The 13,878-nt window shown below is 37.3% G+C and overlaps 1 protein-coding gene across 2 annotated transcripts in view; it reads left to right on the top strand.

Moving 5' to 3' along the window:
- doc2a (double C2-like domains, alpha) overlaps nt 1-13,878 on the top strand; it is a 68,042-nt gene that overhangs the window by 15,280 nt on the left and 38,884 nt on the right. For both annotated transcript variants that reach the window (XM_067478159.1, XM_067478160.1), the window contains exon 3: nt 8,300-8,379. In XM_067478159.1, the coding sequence (XP_067334260.1) occupies nt 8,300-8,379 (80 nt within the window). The remainder of the gene's footprint in view (nt 1-8,299; nt 8,380-13,878) is intronic.

Raw genomic sequence — 13,878 nt, 5'->3', positions numbered from 1 at the left:
AATTTTAATGAAAATTAATGAGAGCCATATATTTATGTAGGATCAGATCTCATAATACATCTAAGACTAAAACTTTACAGTTTAGCATTGTGAGTGTTTATGAGTCCATATGAGTGTTTTGGACAGAAGTTAAACATCAGGTGGTTAAGTCAATGCTCTCATGAAGTTATCAAAACATTTTAAGAATCTTTCTAAAATTATATACATTTAATAGCATTCTGTCCCATATTTAAAAAGATACCTCGCTCTGGATCAAACTGGTGGATGGACCCGTCTGTATCAATGTCCATCCTTAAGGAGCAAATACAGCCCCCTGACCAGCCACAACACAATAAACGATTCCTCCAATAGAGGATGAATTATGAGCTTTTTTAGCAGTGAATGAAAGCGAAAAAAAAACATTATCTTCTTGCAGAGAGGAGATCACCCCTTAAAGGTCTTTGCCCCCTCCCCCGTCACAAAATGAAAATATATTGTTATAACTGACTTGGGCTGAGCAGCTTTTGCCTGTGACATGTTTTTAAACTCCTCTTGACTCAGATCCAGTCTAAAACAAAAACTAATTAGGGTTTTTTTTACCACTTTTTTATTTCCTCATCAACACGTATTTGTTATCAGATTTGTTCTGCAGTCACAGCTTGATGACTTTTTTGTGTTCCATTTTTTTAATATTGCGACTTCAGATTTATCAGAGCAGGGGAAGCCTGAGGGAGGAGCGGAGCATTGGGGTTTGACAGTTTGTCTCGTGTAACTAAAACTCCAGCCTTTGATCAAACATAAAAGACACTTTCAGTAACAAAGAATACTTTTGATCGGAATTTGTATTTTCTGCACAAATAAATCCTATAGAGATTTTACCCACAGGCTCCGATTTCATCAGTACTGGGCATTAGAGCGCAGTGACGTCTTTAGGATGGTGAAAGACATTTGTTTGTGTAGTGTGGCTTGACTGAGATATTACTGCAGCCAGTTATCTCTGCCCTGGGCTGCTGTAAGTCAGTGCAAGTGGGTGGAATCAGAACTGTAAGCATTTGAAAAACCTGCATAAAACATCTAAGTGGAAAGTGAACTGAGAGCTGTTTCTACAGTATGCAGGGTTCAGGACTGCAGTGGAATCAGCAGAGGGTGGAATCACTTCATCTCTTTACTCTGCATGTTAGATTTGAATAGTTCTGCTGAAGACATCTAAAATTCATTGGCTGATGCCAAATAAGGCTCATCAGTATTGTCAACTTAAATTGTTGTTCAGCAAGAGCTGCACAAGTGGCCTTTTGAGGTGTGGACATTCCTGGTCTGAGCCTTCTGAGAATTGGTTTTCCATAAAGGCTGCTAAAACAGAAATACTGCATGAATAATAATAATTAAAAAAAAAACTGTCCTTACCTAAACATAAGAAGTCGACAATGTCAAATGCTGTTCTGTTTTTTTAGTTATGCAGCATTAAAAGTTTTACTTCATGACAGAAACTGGTTCAGCTCTTTGTATTCGTGTTTATGATGGCTTGTAGGTAAAAAACCCAACATTCCACAAAACAACATTTGAAATTGTTGGTGGACATGTTCTATATTGTGAAATGTTATGTTTTCTGAAATGTTCTCTCTTTCGTTGTCGTGTTCTGCACCTAATTCTAAGATTTGGCCATAAACCTAATACCTGGATAAATTCCATTTTTGATCTGGTGTTGGCACTAGTCAGAAGATTAAAGTCATGAGGATGTACAATGTAGAGACTGAATTTTCATAGTAATTTTCATAGCAATATTTTACTGAGCATATCAGTGCCAGTTGGTGGAAAGTAACTAATATTGGTAGAAATCCTCTTCTGAGTTACATGAATATTTGTCCACAGTTTCATGGAAAGTAATTTAAATACAATAAATTGCATAGCACAAATGAAGCTAACTTCTGAAAACGTTGTTCGTTGTTGGTCTCCCACAAATACTCAGTATGAATAGAACCACCCATTTTGGTATTTCAAACATTGTTTTACAATTTTACTGATGAACAGGAACAGTTATTATATGTTAAGAATTTCCCAACTTCCCTTTATGATAAAATGAAAAATGCCTTTTTAGTCTCAGTGTGCAGCACGAAAAACATGTTTTTCAAGCAATAGTAAATGTAGTGGAGTAAAAAAGAATTGACATAACTGAGGTAATTGAGTAAATGCACTGTAATTTGGTTGCTTTCCACCTCAGTATAACTGTAACCCCGAACATTTTTAAAGTTTCAAGTAATTTTCCCAAATTTAGACAAATCTACCAAATCTACAGTAGGACTGAAGCTGTTGTAGTTGTTGTTGCTGCTTAGAATTTATGCAAATATTCTGAAGTGTCTCTCAAACAGCAGCTGTGGTACTGATATTCATTAACTTAATTATAAAAAAAAGAAACAACTAAAACCTTTTCAGAAATTCTCTATGGGAAACTGCACCGATAACTCAAAGCTGGATGGATGATGAGACCACTATGGATGGGACCAGTGAAAAAGACAGACCAGGTTCACAGGTTAAAAGAAAGACAGTTAATGAGTAGTTTCTAAAAAACTCAGACTGGAGTGCAGTATATTAACAAATGTGGGTGGAGACGCTCAGTCATCCAGGTGGGTTATCTTTGAGATCAGTCATGGAAACTGGACTTTTTTCTTATTATACTGACCTACCTCTTCCTCTGCTGCTGCATGGTGACATAAACTATACTAGTAACTACTCATTTACTCATCATTAATCATCAGTTACAGTTTCTTGTGTTGCGTTAAGTGAAGTGACTCATCATACTATGTAATTACTACAGTAGGGAGTCCCTCATTTATTATGATTCCAAAGTCATTAACTTAATTTCTTGTGTACCCACAAGTAAACAGACATGCTAAGTAATTACTAAGTAGCTCTAATTCATTTAGAATAAAAACAATTAAATATATGACTTTTTAACAGTTCCTCAAAAATAAACCAGAGACAGCAGGTTTCATCGTATTAAGAGCACATAGCATTGTGCCATATATCATATATTTTTACAAGAGAATGTACATTATTCACTGTTGGTGATTATAAATTGGTCATGAAATGGGATCTTAACTTCACCAAAATTGCAAATACAATAAATACAATATTTCTAAGTTAATAAAACCCAAACTGTCATAATATGTCATGCATTTATAAACACACTCATTAAACATACAAAATGATCTAGTTGAACAGCCTTTGGCAGCAGTAATCCCGATCAAGTTCTTCCTATAGCTGTGGTTTACACCTGCACAACACTGATTTTAGACCATTCTTCATTACACAAATGCTTCAGCTGGGACATATCCTTAGGAAAATTTGTATATCCAAAACCATTCTGTAGTAGTTATACTCCAATGTTTAGGGTTATTTTTCTGCGGTGTCACCCTGCTGCCTCAGAGCGTCAGCTTAAAGACAGCCACCCTTGACAATACAGGATACCTTCATATATATATATATATATATATATATATATATGGGAATACATTTTTGGCAGCCCCAAATCATGATGCTTCCTCTACCAAACGTCACTTGCTTTGTGTTGTTTTATGCCATGTAGACTGTGTGTTGTTCCCAAACAATTCTGTCTTTGTTCCAACTGTCCTCAGGATATTATCCCTGTAGGTCTGTAGAGTGTTAAGCTGGTCTTTGGCAAACTGGCTTCTTCTGTGGTGTCCTGACATGGATCCCAAGCTTGTTCAGTATTATGAGGTCATTATTAGTGCTTTTACTTCAAACTGCCTGATTAAACATTTTGTTGCTCTTCTCGTCTTCATAATTGATTAAAAAAAAGTTTAATCATTAGTTAATATTTGACTAAGATTATAACGAACAACTCAAGGCAGCATAATGTCAGCTATAATCCTCAACCTTCATCGAGTTTGTAAAAGCTTCCAAGAGCTGCATTTTAAATGGGAGGTTAAATTTAGTGTGGAGCAATGACTTTGATTGACGAGCAGCACTGACTTCATGAATATTGTGTTTTGAGATTACAATTTCAAATAGGGGTTTCTTTTCACAACAATAATGTAAATATTCAACAACAACAAATGAGATGAAAAAGTAGCACTGTATTTTAAATGGGAGATTAAATTCAGAAAATGATTTACCTTTGTTTCTGTTAGGGGTAAAGCTGTTGTAGATTATATTATAACACCACATACTGAGTTAAAAACCTGTCAGGAATTTGTGGAAAGAGTTGAATCTGGAGCAATGAATTTGATTGATGAGCTAAGTCAACTTCCTGATCAGTCTGTTCAAGTTTACAATTTCAAATGTTGGTCTCTTTTAACAACAATAATGTAAATTATAAGCAGCAAGGAAGGACATGAAAGAGAATTTTTCTTTCTTATGAAGTGTATCATAAAGCTCTTGTTGAGGTCATACATCAGTTGAAAAAGACTGAATAATGTAGATGCTTGTTATAATCACTTGTGGTTGGATAAATGTTGTGGTGTTTAGAATAATATTGGTCTATAGAATATTGTTGATTCTACAAATGATTAATTATAGAACTCTGTTATGAAATTATCTTGGTTTAGAAAAGAGCTATAAGTTGATATGTAGGGATTAAAAATATGCCACTAAATCTGCTGTTTAAAGTTACATGGGTTGGGAGTCATATCCACTAAAGCAAAGACGTGAACTAATTTGGCTTTGAAATCGCCTATTACAGCGACCAAATTAAGATGTGCAATGTGATTTATATGTTAATTTGTTTGAACACCTTGCAGTTAAATAAGATTTATTTAGGAGTAAAAAGGAACAAGGTGGAGAAATAAACCTAAAACATAAAAATTTTGTTCAAATCAAAGACTAAAGCACAGATCTATACGTTACATTTAATTTACAGAGAGGGCAGAGGCTAATGGCAGTGGAAGTAGGCAGGTTTTAAGGTGTCTCAAAGAGCAATGCCTCTGTGTTGTCTGTGATCTTTATGTGGTGGAGGATGTGTTTTATTATTTATTCTATTGTTCCATGTACAGTGATTTAAGGAAGATGCTGTTTAAAAAAGGCAGATAAGAAATGTCGACTTGTTATGGCTTTAAAAAGGTGATACACACACTGGCCACTTTATTAGTCCACCTGTACAATCTAATGCAATCCACTACAGCAGCTCTGCCATGAATTCTACTTTTACAATGTTTTTATTTCAGTTTTTAAGTTGAAACTGTCAAATGGCCCGTGGGTGTGTATTGCAGTGGCATCTTACTTAGGAGTTTGCAAAGATTTATAGAAATGCATGGAAATTAAGACATAACATTTTGTAACCACTACAATGGAATAATTCTGTGCTGTTTAACATTTTCAAATGCCATAGTACCAAATCATCTCAATGTCTAATAAATATCTTTGAGATATTTGAGATCAATCTGTAGCCATTCCCAGCTACAAGCCAAACAACCACTTTTATAAGTCAGTGTAGCTCTAAACCGCACCTCCATTTTCATTTCATTGATTGAACTCCAGGTTTGCTAACACGTCAATCTCCAGTAGACATTTAGTGACATTTAGTTTTCCATTATTTTAGTATTTAGTAAAGTAGCTGTTGTGTCTTTGTCACCTGTACCTGTAGGAAGGCAGTTTGGTCATTTTTTGTAGTATATTTATTCAGAAACATGCTAAATACCATGAACCATACCTCGCTGCATCCCCTGGTTTAACTGGTAACCATATTGTGATACAAATACTTTTTGGATTATCTTGTTACAGTATGTGGCATTTGTATATGAACATATTGTATGTGTTCATCGGCTTTATTTTGGTGAACTACATAATTTAAACATAACAAAGTGACTATTTAGTAAATACTCAGTATGAGGTCAATTTACTTGAGGGTACATAAAAAGAATAGGAAATAATTTGATCTAAGTGAATTCATAAGGGTCAGCTTAGTAATTACTTATGATGTGTCACTTTCTTAAGGCTACATGAAAAGAGTAACTAATGATTAGGCAATGAGTAATCAACTAGTTATTAGTTTCTGTCATACTGCAGCAGATTGAGATGGTGTTCAAATTTGCAATGTTCTATTTGCAATGACTCATCTTGCAGATAACCTTGACTGGAAGACTGGGAACCTTCACCAACATTTATTAATATACTATGTATAAGTTAAATTAATATACTTTATTAAGTTTGTCTAGTGACTCATCATTATTATCATTAATATATTATACTCAATACAGAGTTCTTCAGGAGCTACTAGTGAAATCATTTTACTTCACTAACTCAGTATTATCTATTATATATTGAAGTATTCAGCTTTTGAACTACCTAACTGGGCCTAGGTGGGCCACCAAACTATGTAGCACACTAACATTTAAATAAAGAGGCATAAATTAATTTTTTTAATATAAGATTGATGTCCTTTTAATTTTAGAGAATGTTTTTTCTTGTTTAGGGAGTTATTTAAACACAGTCTACATAATTAGGCTGCTTTTATCAATTGTTTAAAATGTGGTTGTTCACTTTTTAAAAGAAGTTCCTAGTGAAGTTGTAGTCTTTGGGCATCTGTTTGTAATTGTGATGCTTTTTTGCTTTTGTTTTGTGGCTCTGTTTTGTTTGATATCACATTTTGGTCAGTGTCTATTTGTGTTTGTTTGTGGTTATTGAGCGAGTCATCTCCCTGGATGGTAGTTTTAATTCCCTGTAGCTATTTTTGTAGCTGTTATTCAGCTCATTGTGGTTGTTTGATACACAGATTCAGACTGGAGTTTGTGACTTAGACTCAACCAAAACTTGACAGAACACTCACAGGTGCTTGAGACAAAACAAAAATGGCAGCAAGCGAGCCACAAGTAGGTAAAATATCTTTATAAAATGAAGTAAGTTTAGGTGAACTGTAGTCATGTTATGTGTTAATCGATTGTGCTATTACATTATCACCTCTACAGTCATTGTCAGTGTCTTCCAACCTTATGTCAGACACAACAATTTGAGACTTGATTTAAGTCCAGTCCTCAAAAGATTTGAGACATAACTTGGAGTTAAGATTTGAGATGGTCTGTATTATATTTTTGTTTAGGTGCCATAATGTTATGAAGATTTTGAATAAGATGAACACCGTTAACTCCCTTCTTCTTCTGATACCGTTACAGCAGACTAGATGCAGTAAAGGTGTACTGCTGTCCTCCACTGGTCATTGCAGATTTCAGCACATCCTTAGTACCATTCTCTCTCTTGCAGACTTTATTGTTGTAATTGCTTTATTTGTTATTGTTATTCTTTTCAGACTATCTCTTATCAGTATTTTGCAAAATGGTCGAGGTCAGTTCACTTTCAATTCAAATTTTTTCTTCAACATTTAAATGAAAAACAAGCTTGTGTTAGAGTAGTAAATCTCAGATACAGTAATTGATGCAGAAGACTAAGAGACAACATGTAACATGTGCGTGCAAAAAAAATGGCTCCATAATAGTTTTATTAACTTCTAAAATGTCATTGGGATTTTGTCATGCTGCATAGAAATAAGGTGTTTAAAACCATCATAAACCAGACATCTAATCAGTGCTGACACTGTGTGCTAATATATACAGAAGTGATGATGACTTAGTACATGCTTTGAATCCCTTAGCTATGGCAATGGAGAGCTCTAAACAATGTGGACACATGCAGCATCATAATAGAAGGTTATTAGGTCCATAAGAGACTTGAGACTCAACTGGACTTGCAAAAGCTAACTTGTGAACATCATTGGTTCTGCAAATTTCTTCCTGCATCTCTTTGCAGTTGTTTTGTGTGTTTTTGTCACCATTTCTAACACTTCAAAAAGGAATGTTTGAAGCATAACAAGCTTTATATGTAAATCATGCAGTAGTTCATAGTAGTTAACAATTTCACATAGAAACACAATGCATTGTATAATAGTAGTAGTTACAGGAGGTGATTAGTAAAATAATGCCCAGTGTGCTGCATGCTCTGATCTAATATACTGGATTAATTAGTCCGTGTGGTTTTTTTCCCATGATCATGTATGCATGTGTATTCACGCACAGTATGTACTGTATGCATGGTGAAAAATCAGCCCTGACAAATGCTATTCTTTTAAGAGGCTTCTCTGTGCTGACATGTGGTGTGTTGTGTTTTGATACATGTGACAGGTGCTGCTCCAAATTGGATTCCTATCATCTAAAAACACGATGTTCCTGAGATATTTCTCTCGCATGCTTTGAATTTATTCTGACAACAGTGTTTTCTTTTTCTTGTCTACTGATGCGACATTTGTAAATCATGTTTTTTTATGAGTTGTGATAATTGTGTTTCTCCTATTTGCCTTCATGTGCCATTTCCTCAGCTGCTCTGGGAACTCTGGAGTTTGAGCTGAGATATGAGCAGAGTTCCAGTGAGCTGCACTGCACCGTGCTCCGAGCCAAGGTAAGGACGCTCTGCTGCAAAGAAAGAAAATCTGTTTGTTAGGCCTGTTTTCATGTGCCCAAATATTAAAGGGGGTCTCCTTGGGACAGTACATCACATAGCCAAAAGAATGTGGACATCAGAGAAATAATCTGCTGGCAATACAGATGTTCTTTTATTTTGTTTAATGTTAAAGATGTTCAAGACGGTGGTGAGACCAGGGATGTTGTTTGGCTTAGAGACAGCGGCACTGAAGAAAAGACAGGAAGCAGAGCTGGAGGTAGCAGAGCTTAAGATGTTGAGGTTCTCTTTGGGAGTGACGAGGATGGACAGGATCAGGAATGAGGACATCAGAGGGACAGCTCATGTTAGATGTGTTGGAGATAAAGTCAGAGAGGCCAGATTGAGGTGGTTTGGACATGTTCAGAGGAGAAACTGTGAATATATCGGTAGAAGGATGCTGAGGTTGGAGCTGCCAGGCAGGAGGTCTAGAGGAAGACCAAAGAGGAGATTTATGGATGTAGTGAGAGAGGACATGAAGTTAGTTGGTGTGAGTGAAGAGGATGCAGAGGACAGGGTTAGATGGAGGCACATGATTGGCTGTTGTGTCCTCTGAAAGGGAACAACCCAAAGGAAGAACAACAGGGCAAAGCCAGGTCTCAATGATAATTAAAATCGGCTGCTTTTGGCCAAGTTTGTAGAATCTGAAAAATGTGAATAGCCTGTTCAATTACAGTCCATTTCAAATAAAGTACTTTTTGTAGCTATTTTTTTTTGGACTGGTGTAATAAAATCTCATATCTTGTGTTTTTATTCTGTTAATGTTAATCTGACCATGACCTTCTGTGGTCATGTTATATTGTATGTGTCGTTTTAAGAGCAAATGTGAATGTTTCCAAGCAGTGTTTTTCCTCAAGTCCCAGAAGCTTGTGAACATTTTTCAGGAAGATTTATAAAGCTGTTGACAGAGGTGACTTTCATTACTACTTTAATTATACTTAAAGTAGTCAGCATTTGCATAAATTAAAACACTGCAACAAATACGATTTGGAATCTAACTGCCCATTGTTGCCTCAATAAAATAAATGCTATTTTAAAAAGGTAAACTAAATTCAGATTCCTCATTTGGAGATTTATTGCTACAGTGAATGCCCTTTGCCTATCCTCCACTACATGCTGAGGCTCTTTCTGGGTTAAGTTCATCTTGGCTATCATCCATCCTGTATCTGTATTAAATCTCAGTGATGTGTTCAGCTTGGCATCAAAGCTCAAGGCCTGGCCATCACTGGCCTTTTCCTTATGGATATATCTATCATGGTGATTCCATGTCCCAAATAGAGGACAACTGCTCCATCAGTCATTCAGACACAGTCTACCAGGAATAACTAATCCCCACAAAAATCACTGATATGTCATCTCTGTGAACCAGTGTGGCTTCTGATGTCTCGTCGCTTGTGTTCATTTTGACACTTTCACAGCAAAGATTTCGAAGTGGCATATATCATGGGTGATCACAGCTCAAACTACACATTTCTCAAGTGCTCTGGGTTTCGATGTTAAGTTTGGAACCTATTTTCTACTTTTTAAACTTTGATTTACATTTTGGCAACCAGTTTTTGTAAGTAAGTTAGTTCCAGTGTTGCCCTTGTTACTTAAACAAATGAAACATATTTTGAATTCCTCGTTACTCTGTTCAAAGGTATGTTATTTTACTTATTACTATCTATCAAACATAACTTGTGCATTACTCATTATATTTGTTAGGTGCTAGTTTTAGGGTTGGACCCAATAAGGGTCTTGACACCACTACTCAGTTTAAAAGAAGGTTTAATATAAAATATAATAGTTGGCAAAACAGGATGGAGATGTAGCAAGTCCTCCAACTCACTAGATGGTGTTGAACTCCAGTGTAGGAGAGAGGACAAGATGACGAGTATCTTGACAGTGACTTGTGGGCTATAACAAAACTTACTAGAGTCAGTGGGAAGATGGAAGCAGAGTCTAGAGGAGAAGCAAAGTTCTTATGGGGAAGAGTGAAGTATGGTCCTGGTAGAGTAGACGAATCTTGAGATGCGGCGGGTTGAGTAACTTGAAGATAGGGTAGGGGAATGGTGGGAGGAGGGACCGCTGGGGAAGATGTAGTGGTCTGGATCCATAACACCGAGCAAGCCTGGTAGTGAGCATGTGGAACGTAGCCGTGGTGAATCTCCAATCCCTGATAGTAAAGAGAAGTCCAAAATCCCTCTAGTAATTCAGTGCCCTATTGCAACTGTCTCATAGTTCTTGATTCCATAAATCTTACGTGACACAAACATGGTTCTTAACAATAGGATTCTTACAGTGGATGTTTACTTTGTGGACTCCTTGATAGAGGTACCTTGAACACATAATGAATACTAGTCTGAGTTCCGTCTTAGTAGTAGATAATCACATAACTTGGTAATAACGTAACATGGCATGATCAAAACGTAGACATGACGTGGTAAATCTTATAATCACATGGTTACAAGGGCTTGTGAAAACTTGAACCCTCACGGGCAGATAACAGTGCTCATAATCATGGTCATTCATTAGGCTGGCAACAGAGAGTCAATAGGAAGCGGTTACTCACAAAGTAGCAGCAGAGTCAGGTCAAAAACGTAGCTTGGTCCGAACCGTAAATAGCAAAGATGATTTAGATGAACGCTGGAAATCTGCGGCAAGAAAGCAGACGATCTGGCAGCTTGGTGAGGGAACTGAGGAGGTATATAAACAGAGGGGTGAGAGCAGGTGAAACTAATTGCTGGTGATTAGTAAAGCGGAGAACAATGTGATGGGACCAGGAACAGGAAGTGGCTGCAAAATAAAAGTCTTGAAGGGGGAACTGAAGCTGGTGATCCTGACAATGTTACTTTTTAAAAGGGTTAGGATTTGAAAAAACGTAGTCAATTGTGGAAATGGGCTACAATTCATTCATCACATGTGCTTTATGTAGCCTGCTGTTGATGATTAAAATCCAGTTTTAGTTGTTTAGCCATGGAAAGCCTACCATGCTCTACAGTCGTATTTTTGTTGGGGTTTATCTCCTTGAGCTTCATATTGTCGTGGTGTCTTAGTTAGTGTTTCAAGAGATTTGAGTTTTTGTTTTTCGCTGGGGAATTAGTCTTAGCAATACCAGCACATGATTAGTTTCTTATCACCTTACATCTCACCAAAATCATAGCAGGCACTACCATCCTTCAAACCAGCTTACTGCTCATGGTGCTGCTTATAGCATGACGATGAGAAGCTTTCAAGCTGTTTAAAGTTGACGTTTCGCTTATAATGATTTAAGCTGTCAATGAAGTATTTGGCTTCTGCCTGTTCTTTGTGGCATTTACAACAGAGTTCTAGTCTTTGTTAAGTTTTCATGCACCTTGGTTATTGTAGTTGATTTCTCTCTTTTACTTTTGACCTATTAAACTTATGGGTAGCATAGCAGTTTCTATAGAGTGGTTTTATTTCCAGAAGGATTGTGCACCCACTGGCTTCTAATTAAGGTTTTTTTCTGTTAGACACACCTCCTCCAGAAAAGGACAGCAAAAGATGACATAAGGACACAAGATTTACAGTTCTTTCTATAATATTTCAAGCTAAGCTGTCAAAAATAATAATGAAATGGTCAACTGGGGGACTGTAAAGAGTCAACAGGCTGCAGCACTGTATATCTACAGGACAGAGAGACAATTCACCAGACGCCTAATCTGTTACTGAGACAGAGGGTGTACAAAGTATGCTTGTTCCAGTCTTTGCCACAACAGGAGGCTCACGAGGTGATTACTGTTGTCCAAATCTCACCCCCTCCTCTTCACACCAAACACACCAGACTCTTACTTTTTATCTAACCATCCAAGATTCAAAGGCTAACTTTAAACTTTAAACTTTTCTTTTTTTTTTGTAATGAAGGACTATGTTACCCAGTGGTGTTTTTAATAGGTTTAAATTAAACCTATTAAACTGTAAATTAAATGTTGTTTTAATGGCCATATGGGCAATTTTTGACAATATGACTGATGTAGAAAATGACCATCGTTATCTTGTTTTTCTGGTTTGTACGTCAGTGAAAAAGGCAATGTAATGGATTCCACAGAAACCATCTGATGTACTAAGCACCGAGTTCAGCCACACTCAGATGGAATAAAAGTCGGTGTTTTTGTTCAGTTCACCGCACAAATCAAAAGTACATTTCTGTGTCGCTGACTTAAGTGTCACAGGTCTGAGTAACTCGGTAAATCTGAAATTGCACTGAAATAGTATTAGGGATTTTCTTAATATCTTCCAGTGCAGCCTCTGTATTTCTATACTTGGTAGAGAGGGAATAAAGAAAATGGCATTCTCATTGATTAATATGAAATGTGAGCAGATTTAATCTGTATTCAGTGGTGGAATTCTCCCAGTGATCATTATTCCCTGTTTGAGGGGTAGTTCAGAGGCAGTGCTTGCACACCAGTTCTTTGTATTTGACAGCCAGGCCAGGAGAAATGTTTTTAGAGTAGCACCAAGTATTCTCTAGTCTAAAACTGCTGAAATCAGGGACTAAGACCTGATCGTGACAAACAAGGCTAATGAAACCCTTGTTGGAAAGATGAAAATTATTGTACTAAAAGAGAGGCTCAGAGCGAATGTCAAACCTCGGATTCAGGAAGAACAATGTGCATTCCTCTCTGGCAGTGGAACAAACTTTTTACCCTTAAAGTACTACTGGAGGGGCCAGTCCACAAGTGTTTGGTAAATTTCGAGAAGGCTTATGACTGTGTCCCTCGAGATGTGGAAGCTACTACGGGACTATGGGATGCTGGGGCCATTGGAATAGGCCATCCAGTCTGTGTAACTAGAGTTTCCGCATCCTCAGCAAAGTTAAACCTCTCTCAAACTTCTCAGCTGGGGTTAAACTCCATCGTTGTCCCTTGTCACAGATATTGTTTGTGATTATTATGGAAAAGATCTCCAGGCACAGCCGGGGAAAGGAGGGTGTCCAGTTTGAGGACTTCAAGAAAGCTTCTCTGCTTTTTACAGATGATGGGGTTCTGTTCGCTTCACCAAATGGGACCTTTAGAATGCATTGGGTTCGGTTTGTGGATGAGATGCCTGGGAAAGAGAGGCAATTTTTTCTCTGTGGGTATACACTGGATTGCTCTCTTTGGGTAACCGCTTATTCAGTTCAGGATCATGAGGGGTGTCACCAAATAGCTTAACGTGCATGCATGTCTTTGGACTGTGAAAGGAAACCGAGGGTCGGCATGGGAACCATGGAGAGAACATGCAAACTTCACACTGAAAGGACACGGTCAGCTGGAGACGCGTACCAACAACCTTCTAGCTGTAAGATGGAGATAATGGCTTGGGAGAAGGATATGTAGGCCACCTTTGGATAAGATGGGGAAAATAATGATGATGATGAGTAACCCAACTGCCACTAAGACTGTCGTGATACAAACCTGATCAGACTCACACATCTCTGTGCATCCTGCCGCTCTTACACGGCAAAAAGCATGATATTAG

The sequence above is a fragment of the Channa argus genome, chromosome 15 (assembly GCF_033026475.1).
Source record: "Channa argus isolate prfri chromosome 15, Channa argus male v1.0, whole genome shotgun sequence".
In the NCBI taxonomy this organism is placed as follows: Eukaryota; Metazoa; Chordata; class Actinopteri; order Anabantiformes; family Channidae; genus Channa; species Channa argus.
Note: the sequence above shows the minus strand (reverse complement) of the source record. Positions and strands in the feature narration are given on the sequence as shown.